This window comes from Chelonoidis abingdonii, chromosome 2 (genome assembly GCF_003597395.2).
Source record: "Chelonoidis abingdonii isolate Lonesome George chromosome 2, CheloAbing_2.0, whole genome shotgun sequence".
In the NCBI taxonomy this organism is placed as follows: Eukaryota; Metazoa; Chordata; order Testudines; family Testudinidae; genus Chelonoidis; species Chelonoidis abingdonii.
In genome coordinates, this window is record NC_133770.1 from 280,778,978 (window position 1) to 280,788,833 (window position 9,856).

The window sequence follows — 9,856 nt, forward strand, 5'->3', positions numbered from 1 at the left end:
CTGAACAAACTTTTTAAAGTTAATATGATGTATTGCTGATAATTGAGCTAACTGCTGTACATATCAACAGAAAATAGCAATGAAAGGCTTCTGACTTTCTACTGTGGTGTAAATGTTTACCAATTATATTCTCTACCACAAATAACCGTTAATGTATGTTGCTTACCTTCTACACAAAAATATTAACATAAACTATCATAAATAGTAATTCTTAGATGCCCATAAATTGATGCTGTGTGTAAAATACAGACTAAGTACAAATAAGATTGACCAAAGTTCAAAGTCAATATTGCTTGTATTTTCTTTTAACATTCTAGACAAGCTATACAGCAATTGCCACACATGCCTCCTTTATACAAAGACTTGACACTAGTCTTACAGCGTCTGAAAAGAAAAAGCACTGTGGGAGGGTGGAGGAAATGTATATTTCCATCTGAAATATCTTAGTCTTATTCATTCTATGAATCAACCTTTTGCACTCACTAGTGGGGTTTGCAAACCTACCAGCTGAAAGAGCTTGCTATCATATTGGATTAGAACTGTTTGCACTAGTCAAAGCAGCTTACTCTTGCAAAAATGTTATGAATGTTTAGCAGCACAGGCACAAAATCTGCACAACCATCAATGATCAAAATAACGATGAAACTAACCATTTTATTCTCCCACTGAATAAACTAAACTATGTAAGAGTTAGCCATAAGGCAGATGGTTCCATCTATGCCTAGTTCAAAATTCACCTGCACATATATACAATAGCCGTAAAGGGATGCCAGAAGAATCTTCTCTTCAGCTTCACCCATTATCTGCCATATTACACTGTCAGGAATATTCCCCACAGTAGACCAATTAGTCTACCCAAAATATGCATGCGCACACACAGTCCCACACCCTACCCAGTGTAAGGATGCTTATTTTGCAGAGGAAATGATCCCAGCAGAATCATGTAAGTGGTCACTGGGTTAAAGAGTGGCTCTCAACCCACTGGTCTTGGTATGCCTTATTACACTGTGCAAGGGTGTTTTCATAAAAGTCACTGTTGAAATGTAAGTTTGGTCAAACTGAAAGTAGAAAACTTCAATGTAACAATCTTTTCGCTGAAAAATTCTTTCTACAAAGACAATTCTTAATTTTCATCAAAAGATGGTTTTGTTACATAAAAGGAAATTTAGAAGTATATATGAGTCTCTGTGTAAAGTCATTTTTCACACTAGCTGCAAGTTTTTCCACTGCTGTGGAATCAGTGACACCTTCCTCCTCTGACCATGTTTAAAAAGGGGTGGGAAAGGGAGGAGGAATTAACTCTGTCCCACTGCTAAGCAAAGCTTACCAGGGGCAACCCTTTTACTCAGAAAATAAAGTAAAATTGGAAGCATTTCAGATATATTCAAACCAGAAAAAAAAATTTGTCAGTCCCACCACTTAGTGCTTTTATAATTATAGAGGGAGGAAGTAAAACATGATGCAAGTCCAGTCCATCTGTATGACTTTAAGATAATGTTTGTAAGGACAGGCATTCCATTTACAAACTGTATTTTCCAGGAAGAATAGAAACTCAGGGACATAATCCTCAAGCCTGTCTGAGAACAACTTGCAAAGGATTTCCATGTTACAAGAAAAAATATAAAATTAATGTTGTAGATACATCACTAGATAGTGTGCTGTATTGTCAAATTTTTAACATGGAACGCTTTAAAAAAAAAAACAACAACAACAACATATTCTACCTCAATTGGCAGGACATATTGTCAGGTAAAACAGTATCCTGACAACACTCTCCAAAAATCCAGTTCTTTACTTTATCCTCTTCCCAGTCTTCCCACCCAGAGCTACAACCTCACTCCACTGCTCCTGTGAGAGGTTCCTTATGTCAGTGGTTCTCAACCAGGAGTACATGTACAAGTCTTCCAGGGGGTACTCAACTCATCTAGATCAGTGTTTTTCAACCTGGGGGTTGAAGCCATTGGGGGGTCACGAGACAGGTTTAGGGGGATTTCAAGTGCAGGGCCGGCATTAAGGAGTGACAAGCAGGGCAATTGCCCAGGGCCCCACACTACAGGGATCCCTGCAAAGCTAAGTAGCATGCTTCAGACCCACTGCCTGGGGCTCAGGCTTCTGACCAGGCTCTCAAGTGAAAAAACATGCTCAAATATCACCATGAAATGTAAGTACAATATTTATATTCCAAATTGATTTGTTTTATTATATGATAAAAATAAGGAAGCAATTTTTCAGTAACAGTGTGATGTGACACTTGTGTCTGATCTTGTAAGCAAGTAGGTTTTAAGTGAGGTGAAACTTGAGGTACACAAGACAAATCAGACCCTTGAAAGGGGTACAGTAGTCTGGAAAGGTTGAGAACCACAGCTCTATGTAGCTCCCTTCAGGGCACTGCCAAGCACACAGACACAGGCCTTCTGATTGAGGACTAAAAGTATAAAGGAGAACTTCTGTTTTTATTTTTTTTAAGTACATTTCTAGCTCTTTTCTAGATTGGCCTGATAATGTCAACCAGTGTAAACCAAACTGAACTTAGGATCCACTTCAGCAACAGGGAGCTGGAGGGCACCTAGAGTTCTCCAACCAATACCTAACATAAAACAAATCAGTTATATTTGGAAGGAATTATCCTATACACTCAGCACATCCCTGTGCATAGCTGTATGATCACGGTGGACAGGAACGTATGATGTTTTGGAATAGTAAAGATACAAACGTTTTTCACAGGCCCACCTGTTCGGATTGGTGGCTTCTAAATGTTAAGGGTAGTGGCTCTGGCTCACCTATCTGACAACTGTTCTTCAGTGCAGCAGTGGTAACAATAGGTAGGTTATTCCTCAGCCTCTAATGTTAGTGGAAGCTGCAGGCAAGACATCCTGCCCTATCTAGCTGCAAGGCAGTTGGTGGACATAGACGGGACTATATTCTTCTGGTCATGGGCTTGTTAATTAACTGGGAAACAGGCAACCTTTGGTTCTTGATGTGAACAAGTCTCCTGTCTGTTCACAGTCTCCCCTAACTAATGAGAGTCTCAGGGAGGGCACAAAAGAGGTAGTGTAGCAAGGGAGACAAAAACCTACCCTAACTAGGAATTCTTGGTCAAAAGGGGCAAACACTAAAAGCTCTTCTTCCATAAAGGTGTATTGTGTCAAGAGCTGAAGCTTCAGGACACATCAGAAGACCACAGACATGAACCAAGCTTAAGCGTACATGACGACAGAACTATGCACACCTTTTATTATTTTCTCATCAAGGAGGAGAAAGTTTGTTAGTTGCAACAGGCATGTCCTGGCTGCCTGCAGATTTCCAAGTGGAGCTGAAGGTACTAATATAGATATACAAATCCCTAAATGACTCGAGGCCAGCCTACTTAAGACTGTCTCTCTCTACATGCCACATTGTTGAAGTCAAGACCTGTGGAGACACTCCAGCCAAAGATCCCTGTCACTAAATTGGCAGGGCATTCTAGGTGAGGGACCCTTTCCTCTGGAATACACACACCCAACTCAAAATAGCCTGGATATGTTGACCTGCAGGAGAGTCTCCAAAAACTTTGGGAGGGATTTTTGGAGACAAATGCTATTTGAGGAATAATGTTTACTGAGGATGGAGTAGCTATTTTATCTATACTGTGTAGTCTTTTTATTTTTTGTCATACTGTGTGAGGTTCCTGCTGAGTTTTCTGTTCATGTTAATTGTGCTATTAACTAATTTTCATGAGTGCCAAGAGTATGAGAGAGGTGCCCTTGGCAATTTTACAGATTTGTAATAAAGAAGTCATAATTCAAATACAATAAAGATTAATATGGCCTGACTGTTTTGTTCCTGTTTAGTCTTCTAAATACTCAGGTAACAGGTATGCAGACTATGGATTTTATAGAAATGCAGTTATAGAGGAATGCATCTAGCAGTAGTTTAGGAAACTACTTAACTGCAATCTGTTTATCTCTGTATCAATCCTCGGACATTATGCTGAAATTAAAAAAAACAATGACATTTCTTCTTGTCCTATTTATCACTGAATTAGGTGCTTTGGCAACTATGCTAAAGAATACAACTATTCAGACCTCACGTATTGCTTTGTCAAAAGCTAGCAGTAAAGCTCCACAAAAGCTTGAATTTTCTCAAGAGATATTCACAAAGAAAGCAAGTGACATTTTAAAAGATTACTATCACAGAATAGTATATTATAAATATAGCATTCATTTACATATTTACATAACAAAGATAAGAAAAGCACATTATTTCTTCAGTGAAACAGTGCTTCTAGGGCTGACTGTTGTAGCTGTTTTCCATTTACTGCAATGTTTCCTTGAGACTTGCACTGTACAGCCACAAGCTATAAAAGTGCCCTTTCCAAGGACATATATTACAGTACTACTGAAACCACAAAGAGGCCTACCTCAAATGAGTGGATTTCTTTAATAAGTTACAGAATCTTGAATATTTGTAATAAAAAGAATTTTATGGTACCTAATAAGATTAAACTACAAGAGTCAGAATTTCAAATTCTGTACTAAGCTTAATAGGTTGGTTGGTTGGTTGGTTTGTTAGTGTTACATCAAGTTTGGAGACCAAAGCTATGGCATCTTTGGAAGCTTATGAACTCTAACTACATAACAGTTTAACAAACACAAACATTATGCTGCCCAAGAATTGCCGAGCTCCGGATGCTGAAGGCAGAGGACATTGTCCCTATGCACTGCTACTGTATAACAAAGACAAATTTACTTGTTTTTATATATCTTTCGTACATTTTTGAAGTCACATTTTACATGAGTCTCCTACTTACTCTATTGCTTTTTAAGGATTCAATTGGCCTAACGCATAGGAGGGAGAAAAGGCTGAATTCTTACTAAGTCAGACCTGAATGCTTCATTGAATCAAAAAATTATATCAACATCCAGAAAACTCATAAGTTGAGTAACTAGAGTGTGAAAAGGGTTCTTTGGAATGATTTTATTCCTTTTATCCATAGTCAGTCATTTTGCCTCTCTCTCTCTCTTTTCCTGGAGTTCCAAGAAGCCTCCCTAAAATCTGCCAAATCTTTAAACACCACAATTAAAAAAGCTCAAAATAGACAATTTAGTCTAGAATGAAATAGCAAGCCCTAGTTTTAACATTTTGTTTTCTGCTTCTATTTGCATTAAGTTTGTTTTTGTAATATGGTATAAAGATTTTGCTTTTTCTCCCTGTCCCTCTTTACCAACAATCTCAAGCTACTATTAATTTAATTGGTTAGCATACCGCCTGCTTTCATCTTTATTTCACTGTACCCTTCCTCAATTTGAGGCTGGACTGTTTTCAAGTCATTCACAGATCTCGACTACTTATATGACCGCCTTTGCTCTACCCTTCTGCTTCCTAGTACCTTCTGGTGATTCTCTCCTTCCTGTTCCTAAAGCTCTTCAAACCCACCCTCCTCCACCAAAGTAGGTTTTCTTCTTCAATGAACAGGGATAGGCAAGAGAGTAATCATTCCACTAGGCGTGTCGCTCCTACTTTTTTTTTTTTTTTTAAGGAAAACTTTCCGTGAGTAACACTGGGCCCTGTGCAGCATCTCATTTCACTGCACAGCCCAGCTCAGCAAAGGCACCCTAAAGTACGCGACACAGCCACCTGAGCCCAGCTGCTCAGGACACCTGGCTGGGGGAGTAGGCGATGGGGAACCCTTCCCATGTCGCTTACTTTGGGGGCAGTGTCACGCTAACAAGGCGTTAGCGGCTGCGGTGGCAGCCTGGCCCCCGTGGCTAATGCAGCTGCAGACCCAGGTGCATTGGCAGGATGCGGCACGGGCCGTGTCCAGGATGACTTTAGCGGAGGGCAGCGCGTCCCCCCGAGCGCAGAGGGCTACAGGACACGGGTCGCAGCGATGCCAGGCTGGGCCCCGAAGCGGGCAGGGCAGGGCGCGGGGCGCTGGCCGCTCACCTTGCGCGATGGCGATGGACTCGAAGCGGTGCAGCTCCCGCAGCAGGCAGCTCCGCTCGGTGGAGTGCAGGCTGTAGATGAAGTCGCGGGCGCCCTGCGCCGTGTTCAGCGCCTCAATCGGCTCCTTCTTCGGGTGGGTGCCCAGCGCCCGCGGGCGGCCGGGCGGCGCCAGTCCCGAGGCCGCGGGAAGCCGCAGCCCCTCTGCCCCGCCGCGCAGGGTGGCCAGGCGGCGGCAGCAGCGGGGGGCCCGTAAGGAGCCCAGGCAGAGGGGGGTGGCGGCGGGGCCCCCCGGCCGCCCCAGCAGCAGCGCCGCCCGGCTCAGCCACGCCGACATCAGCAGGCAGGGAGCGGCGCTAGGGAGCTACGATCCCCGCCCGGGAGCCCCGCGCGCGGCAGGGCCGGGCACCATCCAGGGCAGAGCCTGGGAGCCGGGAAACGAGCAGCCGCGGCCGGGCTCGGCTCCTTCCTGCGCTGGTGACCGAGACTGGGGAGCCGGACGCGCTGCTCATGGGCTGCCGGCCAGGGACAGGGGGGTCCGCTCGGTTTCTCTCTGCAGCCGCCTCCTGCGGCTGGGCTCCGGGCTGCGGAAGGGCGAGTCAGTCACAGCTCCCTGCGCCGTCCCATGGAGACTCCTGGCAGCGGCACTAGCTTACGGCCCCCGGGCCGGCTGCGAAGGGAACACCCCAGCCGCCCCGCACAAACACCGGCGGCGCCCGCGGACAGCCGAGGGGGCGGCTCCGCGCAGGCGCCCGGCCGATGCCTGAGCGACAGCGGGAGAGAAGGAGGGTCCCGCCCAGCCGAGTGGCAGGCGTCCGCCCAGCCAGGCGGTGAGGGGCACGGCCCGGCCCCCGCCCCCGTGTGTGTCCCACCCTCAGACCTAGCTCCGGAGCGCGAGTGGGGGCGCTGAGCCCCGCGTCCCAGGGAAAGCCAGGCCCAGGGGGCTCCTCCCGCCGTGCTCAGCAGCTCCGCCAGGGCACGGTCCCCTCCGGCCCCAGTGCTCCCGGCTCCCTGGGTTCAGTCCCTTGCGAGCAGCGGGTTAGAGCCCGGTTCTACCACTGCCATCTCCGGGAGGGCTGGGCGCTGCCCGCGGTGTTTCCCGGCTCACCAGCGCCAGGGGAGCGGGCCGCTGTAAGCGCCCGCTGCTGCGGTGAAGCGCTGGGCAGCCCGAGTGTGTTTCAGCAGCGAGCCTGGACCCAGTGGCAGCGGGGCTTGGTGTGGGCACGGCGAGCTTTGCCAGCATTTAAAGATACAACGCTCGGGGCCGGAAAACAGAACACAGCGAGCGGCTGAGCCGCCTGGAGCTTCCTAGTGCAACTTGCTGGGGTCATTACCCCGTGTCGGAGTGTCAAAGCATGGAGTCATCCCGGCACCCTCCTGCCTTTTCCCCGGGATCGCGGGTGAGTTCGCGTCTCTGTTAGTGGGTGGGGCTGTCCCCAGCGGAGGGGAGGGATCTGCGTGACCTGACCCGTGCTCTGGGGGACAAAGGTCTGCGTGCAGGCTCTCCCCGCGGGCTGAGTTAAGACGCTATTTACCCATCATATTCATGGGGTGCCCCTCTCTCTCCCCCGGGGGAGGAGTCTGGAGGACTAGTTTCAGGCAGCGAAGCTCAGAGAGCTGTCCTCTCTGTTTTCTGTAGATTACACGGACAGAGGGTGTGCCAGGCTTAGGCACGTGGTTTCTGAATTTCCGAAACCCATGCTACTGGGCAAGCATGAATCATCTCGGAAGAGTGTCATCGTTGTAAGTAAAACTAGCAGATACAAACCAGATTTTTTTTTTTAAAAAAAAGTTATTTCCTGTTATTACTAATACATTTGATAAGTAATAGCTTAACATTGATTTACATAATCAAAACATGTTACAAACATCAGCAAACCAATACCCTATCCAAGGCGGGCTCTAGGCACCAGCCAACCAAGCACGTGCTTGGGGTGGCTTTTTTTTTTTTTTTTTTTGCTTCCCATGGCAAAAGCCTAGAGCCAGTCCTGGCAGCAGCGGCATGTCGTGCGTGGGGGACACCAGGGCCGGCTTTAGGCCAATTCAACCAATTTACCTGAATTGACCCCTGCCCCTAAGAGTGCCCCGCACCCAAGCCCCAGTACAGCATACTGGCAAGAGCCGGTGTGCTGTACCGGGGTGGCCCGGCTTCCCCAGGGAGCAATTTTAAGGGTCTGGGGCTCCCAGCAGGGGCTGAAGCCCAAGACCCTTTAAATTGCCACCAGAGCCCCACTGCTGGAACCCTGGGGTAGGGCTGCGGGGCTGTGGGGGTTTTTAAAAAGTCCAGGGTTCCTGCTGCTTCTCCCGCCCTGGCTCTTTAAATAACCGCTGAAGCCCCGCCGCTTACCCAGGGCTCCCTCGGCTTTTTAAAGGGCTGGGGCGGTGGAAGCAGGGGAGCCCTGGGCTCTTTAAATAGCCCCTAGAGGCCTGGAGTTGTGGGGGGGCTCCAGCTGTCTCTGCTGCACTAGTCCTTTAAATAGCCCGCAGAACCCCACCACTTCCCCAGGGCTTCCGTGGTTATTTAAAGGGCCAGGGCAGTAGAAGCAGGGGAGCCCCAGGCCCTTTAAATAGCCCCCAGAGCCTTGGACTAGCAGGGGACTCCAGGGGCTATTTAAAGGGCTGAGGCTCCAGCTGCCTCTGCTGCCCTGGTCCTTTAAATAGCTACAGGAGCCCCGCCACTTCCCCAGGGCTCCTGCGGGTATTTACAGAGCTGGGGCGGTGGAAGCAGGGGAGCCCTGGGCCCCCGAGCCCTGGGCTGCTGCTACCCTGTGAGGGAGGGAGGAAGAGGGGGCACTCACCGTACAGAGTGGGCTGTACCCACACCCCCTGCCCGCAGCCAGCCCTGCACCCCCTGCCCGCAGCCAGCCCCTGTCTCCAGCCAACCCCACACCCCTTGCCCTGCCTGCAGCCAGACCCTACCTCCAGTCAGCCTCTGCCCTGCCTCCAACCAGCCCCAAATCCACTGATGCCATGTAGTTCCCAGGGCAGTAACCCTGCACACCTGCTTCAATGAGAGGGGCAGGGAGCAGCTGGGACCCACACATGTGCACACACCCCCAGGGAGTGGCGAGGACCCACACATGTGAAACAGAGCTCATTTCTAGTTCAGGCCCATCTTTTTAAAAAAGAACTTTAGGTAGGGTTAACATACATCCGTATTTTCCCGGACATGTCAGGCTTTTTGATTCCTAAATCATCATCTGGAAAATACGGATGTATGGTAACTCTATTGGTACAAAAAATACATACTGTGGCACATCCCTTAAATCTGAACTTTTTATAGGGAACTGGTTGCGAAGAAATTAAAGGCTTTTTTTTACGTTTTCTTTTTTTTAGTCATCCCTGCCGGGGCCCCGCCGAAAATGTTCAAATTGGGCCCTGCACTTCCGAAAGCTGGCCCTGGGGGGCACCCTGGGGCTGCTATGGTTAGCGCCATGGGGGAGCAGCGCCGCACCTTGTAACAGAGCAGGGCAGGCTCTGAGCTGGGGACACTCGGACTGGGGGCCGCCCCATGGGGAACACAGAACCACCAGCAGGTGCTGCAGGGCAGTCGCCCCTCCCAGCACTGTAGTCGGCACTGGGCAAAGCGGCCCGAGCCACCCAGGTACTGCAGCAGGGCAGCCAGAAGCAGCAGCGGGGCCATAGAGGGCAGGGCACTGCCGTGCGGGGCCCACGTCCCACTCTCCGGGGCTCTGCTCCCTCTGGGGCTACCCTGCCTCGGCTCCTCAGCCCTCTGCCGGGGCAGTCCCCCGGCTCTGCCCTCCCGGGTCCTGGAGGCGGGAGCCCTGGCTGGAGGGACCCTGGGCTGAGGGACCATGGGAGCCCGCTGTTTACCCCAACCCTGCCAGCACTAGAACAGCTGTCGGCAAGGGGGGAACGGGCAGAGTCAGCACTGGTGGGGGGGAGCCCAGGGCTAGGGTGGCAGGGGGTCGGG

The 9,856-nt window shown here is 49.5% G+C and overlaps 1 protein-coding gene across 2 annotated transcripts in view; it reads right to left on the minus strand.

The window, feature by feature from the left end:
* Positions 1–6,672, minus strand: part of TMEM65 (transmembrane protein 65) — a 47,296-nt gene extending 40,624 nt beyond the window's left edge. The window contains exon 1 of one of the 2 annotated variants that reach the window (XM_032803521.2): positions 5,926–6,672. In XM_032803521.2, the coding sequence (XP_032659412.1) occupies positions 5,926–6,259 (334 nt within the window). In that variant the 5' untranslated portion in view covers positions 6,260–6,672. The remainder of the gene's footprint in view (positions 1–5,925) is intronic. The other variant, XM_075063219.1, reaches the window with a different exon arrangement.
* Between the last annotated feature and the right edge of the window lie 3,184 nt (positions 6,673–9,856).